The following is a 26,426-nucleotide window of genomic DNA, read 5'->3' on the forward strand; positions in this document are numbered from 1 at the left end:
GTAGAGGAATATATTGTACATTGTACATCGTACATCATTATCAAAGTAAAAGAGAGGGAACTTGATTTTCAGCACCATCTGCTGGCCAATCGCAATCGTATATGTATGTACAACTGTATGTATGTAGTTATAGCTGCATATTGGTACTAGAATAATTTGTTTCAAATCTTACGACAGACATTACGATTGAAGTCGGTAAGAATATATCTAATTTTATACAAAATATAAGAATAACAGTATCATAATACCATCTACATTTTATTTTTCTGGATTATAAAAGAAATGATTGTAGTTAGAAAATAAAGAACTATGATTTTTTGATAAAAGGAGGAAACATTTGCGATGATTCAATAGATGTGTATCATGATTGCTATTTTTAATTTTAAATGAGTTCAATGCGTTGCATTGTTTTTGTGGTATTAAAAAATGCTTAAAATTACAATAGTGTTTTCAAATTAAACTCAACTCTTAACTAATTTTTACGTAAATTGATTTCAGTCTAAGGAGTTTGAAATTTCAGCTGGAAATGATTACGTATGTATATCGTTATTTGAGCTTGTACGTAATATAATTTTACGATAAAATTGATTCGAATACAAGTATAATATTAAAACAAATAATTTTATTCAATAGATAATTAGGTCGAAAAATAATTACAGTTGCAATACATAAAGCTTATTAATAATTAAAGATCATATATACCTAGTACTATCCTAATGAACATGAAAATTTATTTTTAAATATAACTATGATACTATTACAATTTAGTTCCTTGACAATCACTATTACATTTTCTTTGTATAATTATGCAAAAATCGCTTTTGTCTTTCCGAATCTAAATGTATCTAGAAACCACGTCTAAATAAAACTCAGTATGTATATTTCAATAAAAATCATTCAGAAGCAATCTTTGGCAACTCTGAAGAATTTGAACAAGTACTATTAGGAATATTTCTAATTGACTATTTAACATATAAATCTCATTACCATTTCATTTCCTATTATTTCGACCATTAATATTTAACATATTTAATTCATTTATACCTCAACCTTCCACAACGAGAGCGTTATTAAACATTTTCGAACACATTTTTTTACTTTTTGAATTGGATACAACAAAATAATACAAATTTTTTTAATAAATCTTTGTAAGATATATCGCTTTGTATAACGTCTACTGATGCATACAGTAATGATTATTTGCAAGAAAAAGCTAACATTTATTTTGATTTAAAAATCTTATTTTCAAAACAAATTATCTCGAGTTAAAACATGCCGCGTTATATTTTCGTATTCGAACACATTCATTTTGATTTATTGTATAAAACTCGCTAACGAACCAAGTTCCTAAAATTAGTTTAAGAGATGTGTTTTGGAAGTATTATATGCGGATATTTTTTTCAATAATTATCATAAAGCACCATTAATACACAAAGAACGTATCTTTAACGATTACTTACATAAGTAATTTACATATATGTTTATATAAAAACAATTTTTTATATTGAATTTAATGCACATTTTTTTGGAAGAATAAACTTTTTGAGTCTTAGATAAGCGAAATTTTGTCTCAGTCAGATAAAAAAATTCATAAAAATGTAAAATCAAATATATAAAACTTTTTTTATCAACCAAAATTAAAACATTTTCATATGTAACAATAACAATATTTGATTGTATATAGTATATTAGATATTAGATATCTAATTCTGTATAATCATAAGACAAAATTAGAGTGTTGCACTAGAAAACAGTAACAAAAAAATTGCTTCAACTGTACTACAATTTGGTACATTGTAAAAGATGATTCTCTAACTATAGCACACACCAAATATTCATAATTTCAAATATTTTTTATCACTTTAGTCATATGTTAATTATATGACATAATATATGTATAGTCTTAACAATATACATTTTTTTTTAAATATGCGCGCTAATTACCAGGTACTAGTTAATATTTGCAACAAAAGAGAATATTCTTTGAAATGAATATAATACAACTTTTTCTTTGAGGATAAACTGCGTACCTTTGGACAAAGTTTTTCACGAAATTTTGTAATATGTAAAGATCTATAAGTTACTGTATATATAAAGATGGTAATTATCATTGTATTCAATATGATATCACCCGTTTTTAGATCAGAGTTAAAAATACGAATTTTAATTATTTTATGTCATGTAACTCATTATTAAGCACGATAATAATTATATGCTTGTGTTTTTGATTTTTGGTAAATTATATATGGCATTTTTTAAAACTTCCACCAAAATTTGAGATATATATGCATTAAAGAAAAACACTGAAATAATTTCATTGCTTCAATGTTCTATGACACGTCTACCATTAAATTATGAATATACGCTAAAACATAAGTTTTTTTACATAACTCTAGGATTTCATTTGTTATGTCCAAAGGTATGTATACTTATATACATAGAATATACAAACAAAGATAATGTAAAAAGAGGATTTTAGAAGACATTTATACCTACAGTCTTTTTTAGACTACAACATTTACACTTTTTTCTTAAATGAACAGAGACAAAGGCCTGCATTTACCTGCTGCCATTATACGATTTGAGGAGAATAAAAACAATAGCTGCTAATAAATTATAGAAATAACGAAGTCATCTCTTTTTACGTGCTGCGAGTAAATCGCTATAACTATAAAGCTTAAACTAAAAGCTAGTCACGCGTTATTAATAAGCGGAAAGTCAAAAGGCACCATGTTCCCAATATCTTAGAAATACTTGATTGCACTTTAAAACTGATTAAAACATATTTATGCTCGCTATAATAATAAAATAATATAAAATGAACTTTTCAGATCATTAAAGGAAAGTCTTCGATATTATGTTTGTGAATGAAATAAGATTCGATATTGTAGAAATTATAATCTCAATCGAAATGGTTCATAAATTGATTTGTATAAATCCCTCCTTCTATCTTAAACAATTCGAAGCGTTTCACGCTATGAGTAGAGGAATCTGAGAGCTTTCATATATTAAAACTTTAACACTTACTCTACAAAATCTCGATCAGTAGATAAAAAAGATCGAGGCTAGTTGGAACGATTAAAATTTTTAACAATCTACAGTTGATACTTGTAAATGAATAATAACAGATCCATGGCCTAATTTGTTATATTTAAGACTAGAAAAAGTCCTTCATGGAGAGCGTTAAGACGATAGTGCGAGGCCCAAACGAGCAAATGCCATTTCCTTCCGTAATCGAGTAATTTCCCAATAAACATCGTGAACTATAACAATAATTAAATGTACCTACCAGAAATGTAAATCAGTATAATGAATATTTACCTGAGCTTTTAACAAGGCCACGTTCAATGTAACGTAAATAATTCAAAAAATCGCAGACCGCTATAATCTACAAAAATATATTTAATTTTATATTCAAATATTTAAAGATTCATAATAAATTATTTACAAAATTTAAAAACTTACTCGATTGCGACAAATTTGTGATATGCTGTACCACTGATTTTCTTGATCTCCGAATCTCATACGATAATAACATTGGCGCGGTGCTTCAAGCAATACACATTTTCTAAAGAAACAAAAAAAAAAAAGAAAAAACAAAAAAGAAAAGATGTTAATTTAGTATAATCAGAAAATTTCTAATATATCGCTATGGTATTAAAACACAAGATTTACTTTGGAAAAGTGAATTTAGTTTTGTCGCTGATCGCTTCGATAAAGATGATGCCATCGAGAACGGCTTGTTTAACTTTTGAACCCAATTCTTTGTTAGGGAAATCAAGGCAAAGATCGATGTCTTCTGTAAAGATTCTACCAACAAAAGGATCACCTTTGTCTACACATGGATTAGCTTTCCATTTAAGAAACTCTGTATGTACTCTAGGATCAACTTCGAGGCCAAAATCTTTGCATTCTCTGTCTTTCTCCTTTTCTGAATCTTTTTTCCAATCTCTTTCTAGTGTCTCTCGATCCGAAGGTAAAGATGATCTTTGTTCTTTCAATGGGGAATCCGGTGGAGAACTCTCTCGACCGTATTTTAAATTGAAATGCGATGGTGATCTAGGTGCAAAAATATTTCGGATATAATTTAAATACCAACCTCCATTTATCGATATTCCTGATATTAGTTATTAGTTTAGTTAGTTATTCCTGATAACTAACAAAAGATATGATTAGAAGGCTTTTAATTGTAATGATAGTAAATGCAATTTTACCTTCGATGTTTCCTTGCAAAAAGACCTTGCTGAGTATCTTCACTGTTTGGACGACTTTTCGTATCGATCTGCGGATGTAGATGGAAGTTTGGTTTAGCCGGCGTCGAAGTTAACACTAACGTTTTTAGAGCCGCTACTTCTGCAGCCAAAACTTCAGCTTTCATACGACTTTCCTCCAATAGGCGCTCTGCTGTAGCTTGACGTACATTTGCTTCTCGTACCATGTTATGTGCCTCCTATGTATACATAAAAATTTGCTCAATTTTTTATGCCTTTATGTTACATATTAACAATATAGTTCATGAGATTTACTTGAAAGAGGCTGGCAGTGAGTTCCTCCAATTCAGCTTCAACATCCTGTTTAATTCTTGAAAGTCTTGTGACTTCTTCATCTTTCAATTTTAATTCCTCATGTGCTCTCTTAAGTTCATCTTGTAATTTTGCTACAGCATGTTCCTTTACTTCTGCTATAGCTCTACCCCATTGTAGAGTGGTTGGTGAGGGTGGTTCTCTTTCCTGAGAGTTCTGAAAATAACACATAAGCAATATCATTACAGCAATATAAATAATTAATTGTAATATATATTGAATTACAAGAAATTACTTGAGAGTCCTTTATACATAATAATGGTTTTGAGGAGTTGTTACAATGGTTGAGTTTTGTTGAATCATTAATGGAATCTTTGTTGTTTATTATTTCGGCATCTTCTTCATTAAATGTAATAGGTAATGGCTTGATACAATGATTTTGATTTTCAAACAATTTATGTTCATTCTTGTTCAACCTTGCCAGAGTGTCACAGGATTTTGCAAGTTTTCTTTGTTCCATCGTTGGTGAATTTCAATATCGCAATTGAACATTGTGGAGCTTTCTGGTATACGTAAATACAGGAGTGATCTTGGTTGAACTGGAACTAAACAGATTATCTTGTGAAAACAGATGTTGCTTGGTTTAAAAATAAATTTCCTTAATGGCAACATTCTTTAAAAGTATAATCTCCTAAAATATTCTTGTAAGTGATGAGAAATGACCAAAATAAATATACAACTCTGTGTGTTACACAACTCTGTATGTATATATGTTGATTTCTAGATCTATAAAAAGAAATGCTGCATATGATTCTCTCCATACAAACTAAATTAAGACATTATTAGTTTTTAAATATTTATTTTAATACAATAATAAATTTATATATATAGATATTTATATATATAAAGAAAAGGAAAAAATAAACAAAGTACATTAATATTCCATATTTTATCAAATTAATAAAAAGGTTGAAATAAAAAAAAACAATGAATTTCTATTAATATATTTTATAATTATCATTCTAATCGCATAAAACACATAAGACAATTCTGTTGCGGATCTTTTATAACGGATACCTTAATTAATGGCAATTTATGTATCTCGGCAATTAAAAGGATGACGAGAGAATAATTCCGTTAGGCAAATGTCCTTTTTTATTTATATAAACAAGCTTTTTCGTTGTAATACGCAATAGAGTATTGAAACATTATTTTAGCATGTCGTAACAAAGATTAGATTGAACAGCATCCAAAGATGAGAGGAAAATTCATCAACGAAAAACGGATCCGCGCGTATCGATCCAAAGACGGTGTGATTCTAATGCTTGGCAGCATTCTATAACTTACCCGTGAACCTTTCTTTACGCAACTCTCCTGCCATTAGTGGGTCTGGCGAAAATCATCAAACGATATCAGAGGGAAAAAAGCGGAACGGTATAAAGATTTTTTTCCGCAATATGTCAACTTGGTGTCAACGTGTAAAAAGAAACAGCACCCATCACCCTTACGCGACCCGCAACACGGCTCGACTGAAGTCACATAGACAAGAGTATAACAGTGAACTTTCAAGCGCCACAGGTTACCCACTGCTAAATGCTCGTACTACCTCGTACCAGGTCGTACTTATGCTCCGTAGATTATGAAGTCATTGAAGTTCACGCGCGTCTTGAATTAGGCGAAGAATTACGAAAGCGAACGTCGTAGCACGCGTACGAAAATTTTCACTGAAATAAAACTACGCTACGATAGGCTACGAGATTCGCTCATTGCCGCCTTTTTAACGTAATTAGAGTTAAAGCGATTTCAATTGTGCTCAATGCCGCTGGAATTTAATCTGTTATTGTTTTCTCACGGTTTCGTTTCACGTTATTTCAATTATACAGCTGCTGGTAGCTTTGGAAATACTTTAGAAATTTGTAAATATCATAGCTGATTGTATCAAATATTTTGGATGAAAATTTTTAGGTGCGACAGTACCTTATTTTTTCAGCGATCGATGGTAATTTCGATGTCTAGTAACTTGATAATTTTGTCACGTTTCTCCATCAAAGGCACTTCATGCTCTATTCTTTACCGTTATGAGGCGTCTGCTGCAGTGTTTGATACTTTTCGTGCGTGACTATGCTTTCGGTTTGATGTTCCTCTTTGTGTTCGTGTGACGGCATAGTCGCATGAGGTCCGAATTCGAATCCACGAAGTTGAATATGAATCACTGATTACTGTGATAATTGATATTTGTAAATAATGGATATCGGAAGTGAGTGGTATTTTACTTGCTCTTTTCTATTTATTATTAATATTTATAAGAATATATTAATATTTATAAGAAGATTATAAATATGAATGTGATGTTACCGAAATTAATGTGTATAAAAAAAATGTATGAAGACTAAGTTTCATTGTATAATGAGAGTTAGTAAATATGATTTCTCTAGTAAGTAACATAGTATGCTATGTATACAGAAATGTTGATTTGATAATAGGATTAATTAAAAAGAAGAAACGGGTCAAGCGTGATGGCAACCTTCAGCAATTGGCTGAAATTGTTAAAGAGCTTGGTGACGTATACTTTGAAAGTGACAAGTATGAAGATGCTTTGCAGGAATATACAGAACAACTGGAAATTTGCAATATCTTAGGAGATAAATTAAATATAGCAGTTGCTCATAGAATGATTGGAGAAATACAGGCAAGTCTTGGCAACTACGAGGAAGCATTGAGCCATCAAAATCTTTATTTGGGTTTGTATTTAAAATATTCATTGTGTTAATATTTTTAATTTTTATAACACTATAATAAAAACATTTTTGGGTTAGGTAGAAGGGGCCAAGGAGATACAAAATTTATTAGAAGAACAACGAGCTTATGCAACATTAGGTAGAACATATTTTTGTTGGGCTGAAAGTCAGCCTGAAGAATCTGAAAGAAAACCTGATGCTCTTATAAGTGCAAGACAAGCGTACACGAAGAGTATACGTCTTTGCAATGAGTATTATATCTTATTTAATGTCAATAAATTTATATAATATAATATATATAAAATATATAATATAATATAATATAATATATAAAATATATATATGATATTAATTTTCTAAGCGGTATGTTATAAAAAGTATATTTGTATTTTATTTAGATTGGGTGATACTAGCATTGACCTAAAAGAATTAATGACAATGAGGGCACGATTGTTACTGAATTTGGGATTAGTACTAGAAGCTGAAAAAAAACACCAAGAGGCTGTTGATCTACTGGTAAAAGCTGCATGTTTATGTAAGACACACAACTTACGGGAAGATTTCTATAGAACGCAAATTGCTCTCGGAGGAATTTACGAGCGGAATCGCGATTATGATCTGGCTTTAACACATTTCGAAACTGCCATTGAAGTTGATAATTCATCTTTGAAAGCGGAAGCACGATTTCTTCAAGCAGAATTGCTTTTAAAAATAGGAAAATGGACCGAATCACGAAAAATATTAGTGCTTCTTTACGTTACGGAAAACTTACCACAAAATCTGAAGCATCAAGTAGAAAAATGTCTCAGGATAGGTATGATTTAAGAGAATATAATTATTTTTATGGTTTTATTTGAAATATTTGTTTGAAAAATATTTTGTTTATAGTTGCAACATTACAAACAACTGAAGAAGCTTTAACTACAGAAAAAGATACCAGCATTAAGTTGAAATATTATGAGACATTAGGAGATGCGGCGGTGGCTGCACACTGTTTTGAGGAAGCTGTAGAATATTACAGAAAGATGCTCATGTGTGCTGAAGAAATACAAAGCGATCGCACAGGGGCAGCTTTATTAAGTTTAGCCCAAACATTGAAAGATGTCGGACGATATAACGAAGCATTGGACTTTGCTCGTAGAGAACTAGAACTATGCACAAATCCACGTGAAATATGTAGATCTGCTTTGTTCTTAGTAGATTTATTAATAACTATTAAAGCAAACAACAAAGAGATAGAAGAAATTTATAGTCTAGCCTTAAAAAATGCAAAAGCTTCCAATGATATTTCTTTAGAAACAAGTGTTTTAAGAGAACATTTGAATTATCTAACAAATACTAATAGAACAGAAGAGATAGGAGCACTTTCGGAAAAGTTAGATACATTGGAAAAATTATGTAATGATACAGATAGCGAAAGCGAATCAGAAGAAAACAATATTGGCGCAAACATTTGCTTGGAAGATTTGTCGGATGTTGAAGCAGAATTAAAAGTTAGAGAAAATGTTAAAAATAGAAAACGAACGAGAAAGACGTCGGTTGCTATAAAAAGGAACGAAAAAGGAGAAACACAACTTCATGTAGCTTGTATACATGGGAATGTTGAAACTGTAGAAAAATTATTAGAATCTGGTCATTTAACGAATGTTAGAGACCATTTTGGCTGGACTCCTCTTCATGAAGCAGCTAATCATGGTCATGTTGAAATTGCAAAATTATTATTAGAATATGGTGCAGATGTAAATGATCCTGGAAGTTTGATGTGCCAAGGAGTTACTCCTCTTCATGATGCAGCTTCTTGCGGCAATTTTGCCATGATGAGATTTTTAATCGAACATGGAGCAAATGTGGAACTTAAAACGAACGATGATGATACTGCACTAGATTGTCTAGAACAATGGAGGAATCGTGTTAATGTTTTATCTTCTGAAGATCAAATGGAGTATGATGAAATGCACAAATTATTGTCTGCTATGATACCAATGAGTAATAAGAGAATTTCGAAACGATCTCATACATCATCATGCAATTCAAAAACTCATATAGATGAAAATGTTGTTATAGAAAAGATCTCTGCAGGTGAAGATTATAAAAGAACTATAGCTAGCTTAAAACACAGGAATGATCCAATTGGAGCTTCTTTGTCCTCTATGAAACGAAATGTAAATCCACTTTTGAATAGTGAAGAGGTTCTTTTGGATGATTGGTTGGAAGATGATATCAATGAAAGTATAAATAATAGAAGGTGCTCTGATGAACATTCCTCCTCAATGACGAAGAGGAAATCAAGTAATGGAAATATTGATGTTGAGAAAAATTTAAAACGACAAAAAATGAATGATCAAGATCAAGTAATTGAAGATAATGAATGTGATGTAATAGAGGAGGATAGTAATGATAGTTGCAGTACTGAAATAAGACGGATTTCTACTGAACGTAAGATTCAGAAAAAAAAACAGCAAACGTCGTTGTTATCAATTGGATTTACTAAAGATTCTACTTCTCGAAGTTCCTCACCTGTAATTCCATTTAACACAGAATGTGAATTAACAGAAATCAATACTATAAGATCAGTTATTTTAAACATCCTTGTAGATGGAAAAATGTTTAAAACTCAAATAGAATTTTCGAATACAATAAGGCCATTAGTAAAAGAAATTGTAGCTGATATTGAAACTAAATTCTACAACGATACTGGATGTAAAGTAAAACTAGATCTAAAAACTATGGATGGTATTGCGATCAATTGCAATAATGTGTTCACGATATTAAATGAAGGGGATATTGTTAAAAATTTGGCATGCGAAATAATTGAGTTAGAAACTCCTTCTATTGTCGAGCGATATGGGGCGATTTGTAAAAATTACAATATAGGTAGATGTTTTATGAGTAAGTATACTTATTTCATAATTTTCAAAATAATCATTACTTTTAATATTTTTAGATGTTCGAGAATGCATATTAAAGTGTTTGAAGTCATGCGAGAACACGTTTACTTTCCGGTTAAAACAAGAAGATATTAGAAAAGAAGAATTTATATCTTTATTGAAAACTCTAGAATATCAAAAGAATGTTCAAATATTAGATTTATCCGGTGGTAACTTATATGAACTTGGAAAATCTTTAAATGATTGTATTTTAAGATTGTCAGCTTTGCAAGAATTGTGCCTTCAAGGATGTGATATAGATTGTAAGTGTTTAAGTAAATTAGAGAAACTACCTCCACAACTTAAGTTTCTTGATCTCAGCTATAATCCTCTTGGATCATCAAGTCAAGAAATCTTATTCAAACTTTTCACCCCTTTAACACAGCTACGGACATTGAATTTGCGATATTGTCAATTATGTAATTTTCGTTTTCTTTTAAACAACAATAGTCTAGTAAATTTAGATATTTCTTGGAACTGTTTCAGTGAAGATGAAGTCTGTGCCACTTTACAAAGACAATTACTTAATTTGAATTTATCGAATACTATTTGTTCTAGGGATTTTAATTTGGTTAAAAATATTTTTAATAAAACAGATTTTTCATTTGTTAATTTAGAATGTTTAGAGCTTGCTTCATGTGAATTATCGGATATTGATATTAGAAATATATTGTCACGTGTATCGAATCTTTCGAAGTTGGTGCTTAAAGGAAATAGAAAAGTGGGAGCACAATCGCTGAATTTATTATTGAAATACACACCAACACTAAGACATATCGATGTTAGTGGATGTGAGAATATTACTGAATTTCCTGATTCTGAAGTATTTATTGAAAAACCTGAGATTTGTACATTAATCGTGAGTATGTATCCAGAAGTGTGCGACTGTTGGGTTCATTTATGGCGAGGGAAGGGTGTAGTAAAGAAACTTCCGCATAATCTTACTATTTTTAAACCGGTACTTTAATATTTTTATACATATAATACTATGTGTGCATAGAATTGAAAAAAGTTACAAATTACAGAAAGCATTCATTTACTTTAAAACATATTTCATCATTTTCTCTCATTTGCAGTAGCTTAAAAAATATATTTTTATACAAACTATCTTTTATAAATTGTAAATTATCTAAATATATCCATATTAGATCTCAATAGGTATTTCCTAAAAAGACAAATTTGAAATACCGGAAGTGTAGTATATTTTACTGCACTTCCTGGCATCAAAGTGAATGGGAACATTTAATAAAGTCCAATTCAATGTATAACTGTTACCAAATTTTAGTTGTTTTATACTTTACAGTAACCTTTCCTTCGAACTGGTGTTCAATCGAATCACAAAAGCTATAAAAAATGCATATAGTTAAATAAAGGTAATATTTAAGTAACATGCTAAAAATGTTCTATAACAGAAAATATTGTAATATACATTGTAAATATTTTTAACAGGCAATAAACGTTGTTTACCTTTGCTCCGTTTTTTAATTACGAATGCTATCAACATTGCATAATAATGTAAGTGAACAATAATTCCAATCGTAACAATTTAAAATCGACTGAGTCATTGTAGCATCAGTTTTCATATGCTGCAATCATTTCTTTCAGAAGCTGATTCAGTAAAGAATACAAAATAATTGACGTTTATTAAATATTTACAAAATGTTTGTATACTTGAGTAAAAAAATAGCAATACCAAACAATTTTCGTCTGAATTGTATAGCATGGAACCAAAGGGAAGGTTATATAGCTGTTGGCGGAGAGGATGGTCTTTTGAAAGTACTTAGAGTAGACTCCAATGTAAGTGGTTCTACCAGTGGTGGGAGGTCTAGAAACTTAACTGCTGCAAGTAATTTAAGTATGAATCAAACTCTAGAAGGTCACAATGGTCATGTGCAAGTAGTTACCTGGAACGAACAACATCAGAAACTAACTTCAAGTGATCAGAATGGTGTAATTATAGTTTGGATGTTGTACAAGGGCTCTTGGTACGATGAAATGATAAATAACTGCAATAAATCAATAGTTAAAGGGATGGCATGGAGTTTAGATGGTTTAAAAATTTGCATAGTTTATGAAGATGGAGCAGTTATTGTAGGTTCAGTTGATGGAAATAGAATCTGGGGCAAGGAATTAAAAAATACAGCTCTTGCTGCAGTACAATGGTCTCCAGATGGGAAACTATTATTGTTTGGCATAAAAAATGGGGAAGTTCATCTCTTTGATAATCAAGGCGTATTTTTAACAAAGTTAAATATGATACCACTTAATGGTGGTCAAGTTCAAACAATAGTTTCATTGCAATGGTATGATGGAAGGAATGGTTATATTGGCATAGATTGTCCAACTTTAGCTGTTTGCTACAGGAATGGTAAAATACAGCTCATGAAAGGCACTAATGACGATAATCCAGTTATAATAGAAACTGGAATGACAGCAGCATGGTGTTGTTGGAATAGTTATGGGTCCATATTAGCTGTAACTGGGATGTTACCATTATTGGGCAATGGAGAAACAAAGGACACTAATGTCATTCAGTTTTATACTCCTTTTGGTAAACATATGAGGACCCTAAAAATACCTGGTAGAGAAGTCACCTGCTGTGCATGGGAAGGAGGATCTCTCAGAGTAGCTCTATCTGTTGATTCTCATATCTATTTTGCAAATATTCGTTTAGATTATAAATGGACTTACTTCAGTAATACAGTTGTATATACAAATGAAAAGATTACCAAAGATGGCATTTGCATTATATTTTGGAATACAACGAATAATACATATTGTACTAAAAATGTAAGAGCATTGATCTCCATAGCTTCACATGGAGATCATTGTGTTTTGGCAATAAAAAATGACCTTGCTCAAGGATCAGAGCAATTTGCACTCTTAGTATGCAATACAATTGCTACTCCAATAGATACTAAGTTTATAGATTTAGAGCCACTATGGGTGACCATGACAAATAGCGTAATTGTTGCAGCATCCAAGAACAATTTCTTAGTTTGGAGTTATCGCACTCCTCGTAATTCCATGTTGCATGCAGGACGAATTAGAAGAGATAAAATTTACCATATTGACGAAACTCCGACCGGGGTGACGGAAGTTATTCAAGATTTAGACAAAGACAGATCTTTTGAGGCACCTATTAATACTAAAGCTACTATGGATCCGATTTGCTGTTTGTGCGCAACTGATAAGATTCTATTGATAGGCAGAGAGTCGGGAATGATTCAAAGATATTCTTTATCTCAGATAACTCTTACAAATAGATATAATACAACTTGTAAGCTTTACAAGATTGCAATCAATTGTGATTCATCTCGGGCGTCTATTATGGACACGAGTGGCGTTCTAACTATGTTAGATTTGGAGACTGATCTCAAGAAAAATACTTTGAAGGATGGAGAATCAGAGGGTGAAATAAATAAGTTCGAAAGAAAGGATGTGTGGGCCATGTGCTGGGCACAAGACAATCCCGCTCTATTAGCAATTATAGAAAAAACCAGAATGTACGTTTTAAGAGAATTCGATCCCGAAGAACCGATATCCTGTTCTGGATATATCTGTTCATTTCAAGATTTAGAAATACGTTGCGTTTTATTGGATGATCTCATGCAGAAACCAGAAGATACAAGAAATGACTTAATAGTGGATTTAGAAGTGAAATCACTGAGGGATACCAGGGAATTATTGATGAAAGTAGGGTTGAAAGAAGCAAACAATTTCATCCAGGACAATCCACATCCACGATTATGGCGCTTATTAGCAGAATCAGCTTTACAGAAACTAGATTTGGAGACTGCAGAAAATGCAATGGTTCGTTGCACAGATTACTTAGGTATACAATTTATCAAACGTTTACAGAATGTGCACAACGATCACCTGAAGAAAGCCGAGGTGGCTGCGTTTCTTGGCAACTATGACGAAGCTGAAAAATTATATTTAAATATGGACAGAAGGGATCTTGCTATTTCGTTACGTCAAAAATTAGGAGATTATTTTCGGGTGGTACAGCTAATGAAAATGGGTATCGGCGGGTCTGATAAGCAAATGGAATACGCTTACAATAAAATTGGCGAATATTATGCTGAAAGACAGAATTGGGAAGGTGCAAAAGAATATTATGGAAAGAGCAGGAATCTGGAGAAACTTATAGAATGCTATTATAAATTAGAAGATTTTGTTCAATTAGCAGGGACAGTGCAACAGTTACCAGATAAAAGTCCCCTTTTGAAGATGGTAGCAAGAATGTTAGGTTCTGTGGGTATGTGTTCCCAAGCAGTAGCAGCATATATAAAATATGGAGATGTGAAACTGGCCGTAGATACGTGCGTTCGTTTGAATCACTGGGACCAAGCAGTCGAATTAGCAAAGACCTATAAAATGGCCCAGATAGGCGAATTATTGAACAAGTATGCCAATCATCTTCTGTCTAATGGAAAGAGACTACAGGCTATAGAATTATACAAGAAGGCAAATCACAATTTGGAAGCAGCAAAGTTGCTGTTTCAATTAGCAGAAGAGCAAGCAAAGACTAGGACGAATCCGCTACGCGTGAAGAAGATTTACGTTCTAGCAGCTCTGTTGGTCGAAGATCATATCAGTGCCGCACCAGCTGCTAAGGGTGGCCGTAGCAACGTTGTGATGGGCTTAACAGAAAACAACGAAGACACTCGGGTGATAGAGAACGCCTGGAAAGGGGCAGAGGCTTATCATTTTCTCTTATTAGCCAATAGGCAAATATATGCAGGGAATTTTGATGCAGCCATGAAAACAGCTCTGAGATTGAGAGAATACGAAGATATCTTGCAACCGGAAGATATTTACTGCTTGCTTGCTCTATCAAGCGCAGTCAATCACGCTTTTGCAGTCTGTTCCAAAGCGTTCATTAAATTAGAATCTCTAGAGATTATTTCAGAGGCGGTCAGAGAAGAATATGAGGATTTGGCTGTGGACATCTTCACCAAGCACAGTCCTCAAGATGTTCGTAATTCTAAGGCAGAATGTACAAATTGCGAGAGTCTGGTACCCGACTGGTGTGTCGCCTGTCCTAACTGTATGACCAGGTTCCCTCCTTGTATTATCTCTGGCAAACCGTTGATGGATCTGAGCAATGCGTGGATCTGCACCGTTTGCAGACACCACGTGGCTACAGAACGAGATGTCGTTAATATTAATGCTTGCCCTTTGTGCCATAGCACGGTTACATATATGTAATTGGTGTGTGTGTGAGTATGTATTGGACATGCATTATCAGACAAATATATTATGCTTGAGCTATAACAGACATGCCGGCGAGCTTTAAGCTTGCCATTGAAAAAGCATGTTTCATTTTTATAGTAGTATGCACCAGTTAGAATGTGCACTGCTTAAAAGTATTAATCCGTGTTACGATTTAGATAATGTGTTGATTATCTGGTTGATTTATTGAATTAATAAGATCAATCCGTAATTTTTTGATTATTTAGAATTTATGATTTAGAAACATGTGATAATGTGATTAGTCAAATTTTCAATGTTACTTATCACCGAATAATTATATGGTTATTTTATTTTGAAAAATATTATTAGGGACACATGGATTAATAATAATTTTCGTAGTTTTAAAAATGAATAATGATTCTGATCTCATTTATAAGTCTGGCATCATATTCTTGTGTAGTATTTTGTTATCTTTCTCAACTTAAATTATGAAGCTTCTCCGTTTTAAATATCTTTTTATATTCTACGCATTTAAGACAGTGTACTTACATAATTTAATTGCATAGTGATAATTTTTAATGCGAATTCCGTCCAATAACTGAAATATTAATACCGTCCATTATATATGTATAAATACATATGCTATATATTTATTAATTTTTACATTATCATAATCGCCTACATTAAACATATTTTAGACTATTTTATATGTTTTTTTAATGAATATTTCCTTAGAGCATGCTTTATTTAAAATTTAACTTATACAACAAAATTCAAAGGAATTACCGGTCTGCGCATGGCAACTGATTGGCGCGTAACTGGCCAAAAAATTTGAAGTATTCTCTTCCACTCAGATGCCTTCGAGTATCGCGCATGCGTGTATCGTTGTCGGCACGCGTTCTTTCCACGAGTTGATCAGTGCGCGTCGAACCAGTAAGGAGGAGATATTGCATCTGTTATCATCTCTCTTTCACGGATATTTACGGCGTTCTTTTCAAATTTTGTTTCCTCGATTACCGAAACCATCGTGGCGCTACCCATTTCGAATTGTCAAACGTGCTTGCCAAGCCCAGTCACGATTACGAAGTCATTTTCCCGCGAATGTACAGGCGTAAGTGTCGTATCCCGCGTATTTGTCGCGTCAGTTCGTGAGTGTATCGCGAGTGTCCGCCACGGGAATAATTATGAGTGGTATGCTGTCGATGTTATGTGTTATCCTGATCCTTAGCGTCACGACGACGACGGTACGCGCCGGATTGAAATGTGACGGCGTTAAACCTTACTTCGAGTCCCAAGGCTTTCCGGCCACTGACATTCCCAAGGAGGCGATTTCGTGTAAGTTTTTATTTTCATTTTTTTACTCTGAAATCGATTGAATTTACGTTTCGAGCATATTACATTGTAACTCGTTTCGAGCTAAGAATCGTTTGGATAAATGGCGCGAATTGCAGAAAATTTGAAATTTACGACGTGGTTTGAGACTCGTAACGGTTATGTCAGATTCCTTGAACGTTATTGGTGAAAATTAACAGTGAGGTTTTGATTCAAATTTTCCACTAATTAGAACCAAGAATTTCAACTTCGAACGTGTTACGTCGTAACGTGTTCTAATCCAACAATAATTTGTAAAAATGGCGCGAATTTCGGAAAATTTGTAAATTGTGACGTAATAATAATGTAAGATTATTACAATGTCATCGGTGGCATTAATAGTGAATTTTTATTTTACATTTTTATCAAGAATTTCATTTTGGGGCAGATTACGTCGTAACGCGTTTTAAACTAAAGAAATTTTGGGAACTTTGAAATTGTGACAGGTTAAATTTAAACATTCACAATGGTAATGTCAGACCTCTTGAATATTATGGGAGGAAATGGTTAAAGTTAAGATTCGTTTGATTATTTCGAACAGAATCGTGCATTCAGCAAGTTTTTATATTTCATTTCATACTTTTTTATCGCTTAATTAAATAGTGTCGTATATAGCGAAAAGGATAAAAAGTAGATTCTAAATGGAATTCCGATTTAGTTTGTGTTAACTTGTTGAAAAGTTTCCCAGAAGAGTGAGAAAGAAGAATATATGACGAACGGATGAAAAATAAACGCGGAGAAAATTAAAGCTCAGAATTAGAGTGGCCGGGCTCATAATTCACGGCCATTCATGATTTATCCTGCAGAATTTCGTTGAAGTGATTCGCAAAGAGGACACGTTCAACGAAATATTTATGGCCGATGAATTATGGGCTGTGTTTCCTCGCGAAGGGGCTGCACGTGGAGAAAAAACGAACGGAAGAAAAATTCCGAGAAGTTCTCACGTCTCGAAACTGGATACACAAATGTGCCTTAGCTTGCCTCGCCCGTATGTTTGCGTGATTAACTATCGAAGACTTAATGAACGAAATAAGCACTTTATATCGCAGTGCATTTGAACAACTCCCGAAACATTTACAAAGTGGAAATAAATTTTTGCAATACTGTGGCTAAAAATTTAATGAGAATAATGTTATTGTTAATAATTTACAGTGATTACGAAAGGTATTGCCACGCATCCTAATCTTTTTATCGCGTTCTATACGTTTCTTTTCCGATAGCATTAATTTTTTCTAGTCGTATGAAAGTAATATTAAATTTTGTAATATTAAAGTTTGATACACTTGGACCTATAATACCGATCGATCGAAAACAGCTCAAAGTCGTTTATAAAATAATGTAGTTGAAAATTTCATGTTTTATACGGATTATTCGTGTTGGTTCACACCCATATAGGGAGATACCTTGGTTTATCACTCGGCATGTACATACATCGTACGAGCACAAAGAACCTGTCTACTTTATCAGTTAGTGTAATCACAAATACGTTCAGCTTCGAAAGTATATTTACTTGCGCCGAATAGATAATAAAGGATCTTGCGTTCCGTTAGCGTGATCATACGGCTGACATTCTTTAGAAATGTTACTCTCGAAAATCATAAAATGGATATGGTCGTATCGAACTTTTAGGTTAAGTTTTTTTACTAGAAAATAAAAAACATATACAACTCTTGTATAGCACAAAGGATCGATTCCTAAATTACTTTCGTTACGGAGATTCAAACAGTGAACATCAGAAAGATAGAAAAAACGGGTATAGAAAGTATTATAGGGATAACGTTCTAAAACAATCTTCAGCCGCAATGATCGCCCATTTTAATAACGTATGAATCTAAAATTCGATGTCTTCGTCAAAGTCGGAATAAAGGCAAGATTAACAAAAAAGAAAACAGTTTCAAAACATATAGCTCGTTTCTCGCGTCACAGATTGCTCAATCTGTGTGCACGAGAGCATTAGACGCGCATTCCGCTCAATCGCGCAGCCATTTCACCATCCACGAACACTTTTATTTCTGACTTGTTTTTGCATATAAACACAGTCGAGCTTATCGGTGAGATGAAAGGAGAGCCGTATGGGTTTCGCGGGGCAGATAAAGAACCGTGGAAGAGCGCCAAGTATTAACGGTATACGAAGTAGCGATACGCGAAGAACGAAATGGCAGAAGAAAAATAATTCGAGGCGTTTCGCGTTTTATCGCGTCGTTCGTGTCGAATGTGCACATTAACGCGTACGCGCATGCGCGACAGGAAGTTACAAGAGTTTTGACACGATTTACTTTCTATGGAGAGTAATTACGACCGATGATTGCTGGTTTGATTTTTCTGGAACAATCGCGACCGGAAGTAATGGCGATTCGGTGGAAGACAATGGGTGCGATAGGACGCGGTATTAGGGTGCGTTTAAAAGAATAATTAACGGTTTTGTGGCGTTACTTTTCACGGTTACTTACGTTTCACAATAATAATTTATTGGGTGGGAATAATTGATTATCGTGTATTAGTTAGAATTTAAAATAGATTTATTTTGTTTGTACATATTTGATATTTCACATTGATCGATTTAAACGTTTGATAATTTATCGAATGAAAGTAGCTACGATCCAGTTGTAGTTTAGGATAGATTTAGGTATAGATAGGATATTTCTTACAAATATAATTAGTTATCATTACCAGACCATTATCGTACATGGCTTAAATATTCTCGTACATCCCTATAGGTATATATATACGTATTTCTTTCCGCCATTTATATTTCGTACTATATTGTGTACAATCTATCTGATGATTTACTAGTTATTTTTTTTTCAAACGCCAAAATTTGTTACTCCATTATGTTTACATGTTAATTAATATTCCTTTACGTTATCCGGTCGAAGACCCTTCGTGAGGGCTGGTATCGATTCCTATCGTTAGATACTTGCTATTTGCCACAAACCTGATCGCGTTACTTCATCAAAACTCGAGACCAGCTACAAGAGGTTTCATCAGAAGCTAGAAACCGACTAAACTATGAACGTTGCTTAAACTGTAACGAGCATAATCTCTAATCAAAGGTGTTAATCGTCCGTCATTATCTTGCTTTTCGTTGAAGCCGACAAGCCGGTGGTGACATGCCCCAAACTGCGATCGGTTCGCTTCAACTGCACCACGAAAACTAATTTAAATCAATGAACACTTCCATTTAACCTGTCCCTCGATTTCATCGCGTTAACGCGATCGTAAAAACGCGTTTAACAAGTAGTTAGTAAGTGGACCGAGGATGGAAGCATCCGGGGGCCATTACATCCTGGCCCTGAGTTTTTACTTTTACGATCTTCCTCTTTATCTCCTGTTCAAATTTCATTTTTTCCTCTCGTGTCGTCTACCTGCTGCAAGATTCGACGAACAGCTGTCTCAGATCTCCGCTACCTGAATTTTCAGGCTTATTATCTCGACACGGGTACCATTTTAGCTTCTACGACGCTAGAAGCCGTCGCGATGCACGCCGACTAGCTTTTCTCTACTCGGTGCAATGTCGTATACGTTGATTCTTCGTCTTTAAAAGGTGAGTATTTTTCCGATTGTTGGATCAAACGGACGGTAAATACTTTGGTACATTTACTCTCACGTTAGTTACACTTGGCTGAATCTATATACGGGTGGTGTCATGAAAAGGATACATCGCAAATTAAATTTCGTAATTACGTAGTTGAAGGAGCTTGTCGTTCGTTGTATACTCGTATCATTTTCCCTCTGAACGCAGGCGAATTACAAAATACCTTTGTCCATAATAATATTAATTACAATGGTTACCGGATAGAGCTTTGTAATTTGTAATTTCAATGTACAGAGATAGTGGCCAGCAGGCTATCGATTGATAAAATATTACGATGATTCAAAATTTAACCGGATAAACGAAAAAGACATAGCGTTAATCTGCTTTTTCATAATTACAAAAGAGATATGAAGATTAATGACACGACGATTCGGTGTGTTTGATTAGAATGCCAGACAGGCGAAAAGAAGAAAAGAAGAAAATGTTTACTTCTTCAAAGTATGAAAGAAAACACAATCGAACGATATAAGAGACTTTAAAATTTCCTTGAACGAATTGTCAAAGAACGACGTATTTGATTTCAGTTGGAAATTTTAGACGATTGAAATCAGTCAGTACCTTGATGGTCGAGATGGACTTTGATAAGAATTTTGTCATAGGTGGATTAAGGATCAGATCTGTTCACGAAACGACGAGAGAATTAATCGCATCGAGTGCCTCGAGCAACAGTAGGATTTTGGATAATACCAAAGCCGGCTCGTACTCTCGTAGAATGCTCCTTCATAGCCTGTTCAACACGCCGGAACATTTGTTAGCGTCTACGGTGATCCTAAGTCCTGACAGAGCAGCCGGAGAAGCCGGTCGAATGGGATTTCTTGCTGGTCTTACGAACCGCGTCGATTCTATCCGGTGGATCCTTTACACTGTATGTACGACATACGTGAATAATGAAGAGGGAGCAGAAAAGGTTCCCAAGGAATATTTATATTGAAATGTTTTTTGTCCCGGTAATTCCCGTCTAATATTCTAACGCTTTTTCGCCTCTACTCAAACTTCATTCTACTTTCTCAGCAGCGATATCGTGTTCTTATAAAAAATCTATTTACATCCAGCTTCCTTATCAGGCATCTATCATATTTCGACGTACAAATGTAAATAACAGCATCGTATATCACCGTACGATACGATATTTTCCTTTTAGGTGTGAAAATATAACAGCGACGAATATTGATCCGAAATTTGCTGAAAATAAAAATGCCACGTCGCTAGCCACGAAAATACTTAATTGCTGCACTAACATCGAATATTTAATCGATCAATTAACACCGAATTAATGTCACAAAGAACAAAAATTACATTCTAGTGGAAGAATCAATAATTTTGTTCTAAATTGGCAAAGCGACGATGAAATAAAAAGTAGTACGATAAACCAGATATATCTGTTATAGCTGCCGAAGAACGGTTGCATGTAAGAACACTTCTTATGATAATCCATTTATAATCATCTATTCGACGACAAAATTTATTCCAACTACCCTAACGTGAAAATACAACGTATCTTGAGCGACCTCCCACGGGTCTTCCGACTCGTTCATTATTCATTCAGTCGAATGTGAGAAAGAAGCGATCGAAGGAAGTTTTTATTCTTTGCTCAACTCATTCTGGAGAAACAGAGGAACAATAGGACGAAATAGGTCAGAACTAGTCGTAAACGTGGTTGAAACAGGTGTTGTGAACCTATACTAAACGCTGTTTCTTTCCCGAGGGTGTCCTCGAGAAGTATAGAATGGAGCTCGATGGTCGAGATCATCGAAGAAGCGAGCATTACGAGAGCTTTCTCAGGCTGTACGAAAAGTGGATTCTACCGATGAGTCGGCTGAAAATTTTCTACGATCATCCTTCTTTCTTTTCTTCAACCTGGCGAGAATTTTCTTCCTTGAAAGACCCACGGGATATAGCGACTTTAGTCGTACTTTGTATGTAAATTGTCCTTTGCGTCGTTCTGAAGCGAGCTAACGCTCTTTCTGCTTAATTATTCGTGGTTCTTTCGACGGGACTTTATTGTGTCGAGTTCTGCCTGTTTATCGCGAGGGTAATCGAGATTTTGAAGAAATGGTCGATCGGTCTGCTTTGTGGTTAAATTTCGAGAAATTTTGATTTCTTTTATTTGTTCGCGGAGACTGCAGGGGAAGAACGCGATGGCTCGTGTTTTCTATTTTTTACAGAGGAACAGTTTTAAAATTCAGTACGTTGCCGAAGCACCGCCACGTTACCAAAATTGTTTTCTATTTATTTATAAAGCGGAACATCTGTTTTTTCACTCTTTTAAAAATGTTTTTAAAATACTGTTCGCGTCATGATATTAAAATATCAAAGATATTAATTGCTCGTCCCATCAATTACATCTTCGGCTTTGGAATATTTTCGAAAGACTTACGCTTCTTTCGACCTACCAGGTTGTTCCCATTAACAGCTGTTTAAACATAACGTGACACTAAAATCAGAAAATCAACAAAAATATACTTATCGAGCTTTCCTCCTGTTATGTTCGTGCGAGTACAGCTGTTGCGTTGATATTTCACTTGCTTATTTACTTGCTTATTTATTTCACATTTGCTTATTCTATTCTTAATATTGCGTTAGGTCACGTTGAATATCCATCGTATCGTTCAGGTTTGAACAACCATTAATCATCGAAAATTTGATCGTCGACGATAGATTTCGCATTCGGTAGGCAAATAAAATTTCAGCACGGTTTATCTTTCGCTTTGCCGTGCTTTTCTGCTATCTTCAGTACATTGAAATAAACCGAAAACAAATTCTAGAATGAATCATCGTCAAAACTTCTTATTCCCAGCGTTACAGTTTGCATTCGGAAAGACGAAGAAAATTTGATTCGAGTTATCTTTATTGACTTTTTCTGTTGATTTTCTTTCAAATCGAATCTTACTGTCGCCGATCTCGGAGATTAATTGGCGCTGTCCTTCGAAATCTGTTATTGTTTACTTTTTCCTGTTTGCAGAGCCACAAGAATATTTAGATCAGATTATAGATACATTGCAACTGTGAACAATCTTCTTCAGATCTGTCGTGGTTCTCGTCATTTTTACCGAATTTTACCAAATTTTCTATTCCAATTATTTTTAATCGCGCGTTACATACAAATTTTGTAGAATGCTTAGATAAAAGTGGAACAAGTTTTAGGAGAAAGAATTTCAACAGGTATCGATTAAAACACTTTCTCGATTACTTACAATGTAAAACGCGACGGTAGTCAGATTGTCAACTCAACTTGTTCGCGTACGTAAAGTGAAATTGATACTAGATGCTATTACGCTGTCCGAGCAATTGATTTATGGATCATGTTATACTGGATCGAGCCTGATAAACGATATGTTCCTTCATTAGAGGCGCAGGAACCGGCTACATTAATTGTTGTGCCTTTTAAGGACCAGGTAAGACAGCCATCTTCTACGATTCTTCTCTTCATATTTTCTTCTATCTCTTGATTGATCATCGATCGTTACGCGTATTGAATATCGTCGAGCCACGATAGTTTCTCCTATTTTAATTGCAGTACGTTTCAATAAAGCGTATTTGCATTCCGATTACGTTGTTACTTGCTTCGAGAGTTCTAAATCGAGATAACCTTCCCCGTGTTTCTTAATTTATAAACGCAGATAAACAACGTTGTATATATTTGCAAACGTTCGTTAAAAGCGTTCAATCTCCATTCGCTATATTTTGTAGAACTTTCGTTGGATTCGATCAGGGCCGGCGCAAGGCAGGTTCAGTTTGTTCGCCGGAACCCGGCCCCCCGTTAATTAAAAAACTCGAATTTTGATTAACTTTTTACGGAATGACGATACCATTAACAGATGCAAGATATTTTTTTAGTAAAGGAGTGAGAAAAATCACGAAAGTTCAGTGTAACTTCATAAAGTCCTCATATCCTGGAAACTACTTTAGATAAAAAAAGTCCAGGCGCTTTCAGAGAAATGTACTTTTTAGAGAAATTAAGTTACATCAATAGCTTTTTGCAAAGGTCATACATGATTACAGATTTTCTACTTTCATTGAATTTTTTGTCCCTTGAAAGCGAATTATGGACGCGAAAAAATATTACTTGGATCTGTTTAAAAAATTGCCTATAAAAAATATATAATATGTAACAGCATTTGTAAATAAATAATTCTTCGTCGTAAAATTTAAGTGTAGGATTTGAACGTGTATTCGGGCCCCGTAGAAGGTCACGCCGGTCCTGGATTCGATATTCAAGTAGGAAACTGAATATCTTTATCGTAGATTCTTAACGAAAGACGAGATAAATGCGAGAAACGATGTATAAAATTGGTATTCACGATCAGAGGATGATGAATTTCAATGTTCTCTATATGATTACATACGAAGATTACAAAGAAAAGTCGCGTTGAATCCATCGCTGTTCGTTTTCCGATTTTTATGTCAAAGTGTAGCTAAAAGGGAATACTTTGATACGTCGTTGTTGAAAAGAAAGGCACGATGTATATTGTCTTTCGCTTTGCATGACAATAATACATACAAAGCAAACTGTACGCTTTACGTTTCACGAAAAGGAATAATCCTGCTACAGAGACGCAAGAGTCTCATTGACACACGCGTCGATAAGACGGATTCTTCGTCATCCTCTGTTCGTTACACGCTTTTGTATAAACATATGCAGATACTTTCTGGCGGCAAATCCTTTTCCAATGTCTTCTGGAATGGGAAAAGCATGAAAACACGGACCGAATGATTCCTTGGTTGTGAGAAATAGTTGCCTATAAAAGACCCTGTTACTCTTTCTTTAATTACCTTTCTTTATCTTTTTCCAAACCAAGTTCTCGCGCAAGGGTAAGAAAGTAGCCTGTAAATTTCCTAGCAATTCTGATAAATCGTACAAAACGGTACGATAGAAGGAGAAAGGAAGATGACGAAGGCAACAATGTAACGATCCTCGGTCGCACGAGTAAGTTGTGACAGTGAACAAGTTCTGGAAACTGGCTGAAACACGTCGTCAGCGACAGCAACAGGACCGACGTAGATGTAGAAGTAGCGACGCGACGCAGCGTGGAATGCAGAAAGGAGACTTTTCATAAAGAGATACGCAAGCCAGGCCTATGCTCGTCTATAGAGCCAGGCACCAGGCCACGCTTAATGGTCGCCGTTGTAACTTGTAATTTTTAAATAAGCAGTCCTCGCCGTGGTTCCGTCGGATATAGCCTGGAAAGCAGCTCACCTTGTTTGCGCTCGTGGTCGTGCGATCACTTTCCGCTCGATATGCGCTGGAACATCGTGCATGCATACACGACAACAATGCGTACACGAACTGGACATATTTGCACGATTCTCTATTATTTATGTTCCATTGCAACATATATACGTCCCCTCTCCTCTCGTTGTTAATGCAAGAATTTTGAAGCGTGGAACGTTTCATAGAAAGAATTTTAAATGGTTGACGACAGCAGGTCACGTCGATAATGAAACAGAATTATTTCATTAACGCATCGATCGCTGTCGATATAAACACGCGTGCTATGATACATTTTTAATATAAAAAGAATAAAAAGCAACCTGTCCTCTTCTATTATCAATTTCTCTTCTCCTTCGAGGATCAAAAATTTGAAAGACACGAAACTTGGCAAAAAGTTCTGCATCTTCGAATTAGAAATTCTGATATGGAGGGACGAGCACAGAGAGAGAGAGAGAGGGATGAAGGAAAATGCATATGCATCGATCGAAAAATGGGAAATGCGTTTTTTCCAAGTGGATATACACCGCCTGTGTGTGTCGGACGTTCTTTCATTTTGTATGCAAACTCGCCGTTAACAAAAGGGGACAATTTTTTTTCTCTCCCTTTGCTGAGCACGATGACGGAACGTAGAACTTCCTTGCTCGTTATTTTGGTCGGTGATCGGTGATACAGGCAGTAAAGTGTCGTCGCTCGACGTTCAAGGGTTTTCCACGTCGTGAACACGGTCTCGTGGCTCCCTGAAACCGCTACTTTCTCTCAAGGCCAGCCGCAGACCTCTCAGCGCGTTCCTTCTTTGTAGGTTTTCCGAAAAGCCAGTTTATTCGCGTTGGACAATCGGTTAACCTGAACGAATGGTCATTT

At 34.4% G+C, this 26,426-nt stretch overlaps 4 protein-coding genes across 9 annotated transcripts in view; 3 read left to right on the plus strand and 1 right to left on the minus strand.

Annotated features, from left to right (window-relative positions):
* The first annotated feature begins 76 nt into the window (after positions 1-76).
* LOC117154924 (tonsoku-like protein) lies at positions 77-11,659 on the plus strand. Of its 5 annotated transcripts, none has more exons than XM_076621577.1 (7): positions 77-195; positions 499-534; positions 7,007-7,264; positions 7,344-7,512; positions 7,660-8,075; positions 8,150-10,150; positions 10,206-11,659. In XM_076621577.1, exons 3-7 carry the CDS (start codon positions 7,195-7,197, stop codon positions 11,153-11,155), a joined length of 3,606 nt encoding a protein of 1,201 aa, XP_076477692.1. In that variant the 5' UTR covers positions 77-195; positions 499-534; positions 7,007-7,194; the 3' UTR covers positions 11,156-11,659. The 5 variants fall into 5 exon arrangements, with proteins under 5 accessions (XP_076477692.1, XP_076477694.1, XP_076477691.1 ...); XM_076621579.1 differs by lacking the exons at positions 77-195; positions 499-534 and adding an exon at positions 6,648-6,780 and having other exon boundaries at positions 10,206-10,451; positions 10,806-10,936; XM_076621576.1 differs by lacking the exons at positions 77-195; positions 499-534 and adding an exon at positions 6,648-6,780.
* On the minus strand, positions 603-6,641 carry LOC117154929 (guanine nucleotide exchange factor for Rab-3A). Of its 2 annotated transcripts, none has more exons than XM_033330359.2 (8): positions 6,501-6,641; positions 4,819-5,128; positions 4,527-4,739; positions 4,215-4,450; positions 3,676-4,059; positions 3,466-3,568; positions 3,322-3,388; positions 603-3,263 (listed from the first exon to the last, which is right to left on the minus strand). In XM_033330359.2, the coding sequence occupies exons 2-8, from the start codon at positions 5,041-5,043 to the stop codon at positions 3,184-3,186; spliced, it is 1,308 nt and encodes a 435-aa protein (XP_033186250.1). In that variant the 5' UTR covers positions 5,044-5,128; positions 6,501-6,641; the 3' UTR covers positions 603-3,183. The 2 variants fall into 2 exon arrangements, with proteins under 2 accessions (XP_033186250.1, XP_033186249.1); XM_033330358.2 differs by lacking the exon at positions 6,501-6,641 and adding an exon at positions 5,871-6,108.
* A 188-nt stretch (positions 11,660-11,847) lies between the features above and the next one.
* On the plus strand, positions 11,848-16,018 carry Oseg4 (intraflagellar transport protein Oseg4). The gene has a single exon (XM_033330350.2). It carries the CDS (start codon positions 11,848-11,850, stop codon positions 15,400-15,402), a length of 3,555 nt encoding a protein of 1,184 aa, XP_033186241.2. The 3' UTR covers positions 15,403-16,018.
* A 248-nt stretch (positions 16,019-16,266) lies between these two features.
* dlp (glypican dally-like) overlaps positions 16,267-26,426 on the plus strand; it is a 132,381-nt gene continuing 122,221 nt past the window's right edge. Inside the window, exon 1 of the mRNA XM_033330352.2 lies at positions 16,267-16,722. Coding sequence (XP_033186243.1) covers positions 16,572-16,722 — 151 coding nt within the window. The 5' untranslated portion in view covers positions 16,267-16,571. The remainder of the gene's footprint in view (positions 16,723-26,426) is intronic.

The sequence above is a fragment of the Bombus vancouverensis genome, chromosome 9, assembly GCF_051014615.1.
Source record: "Bombus vancouverensis nearcticus chromosome 9, iyBomVanc1_principal, whole genome shotgun sequence".
In the NCBI taxonomy this organism is placed as follows: domain Eukaryota; kingdom Metazoa; phylum Arthropoda; class Insecta; order Hymenoptera; family Apidae; genus Bombus; species Bombus vancouverensis.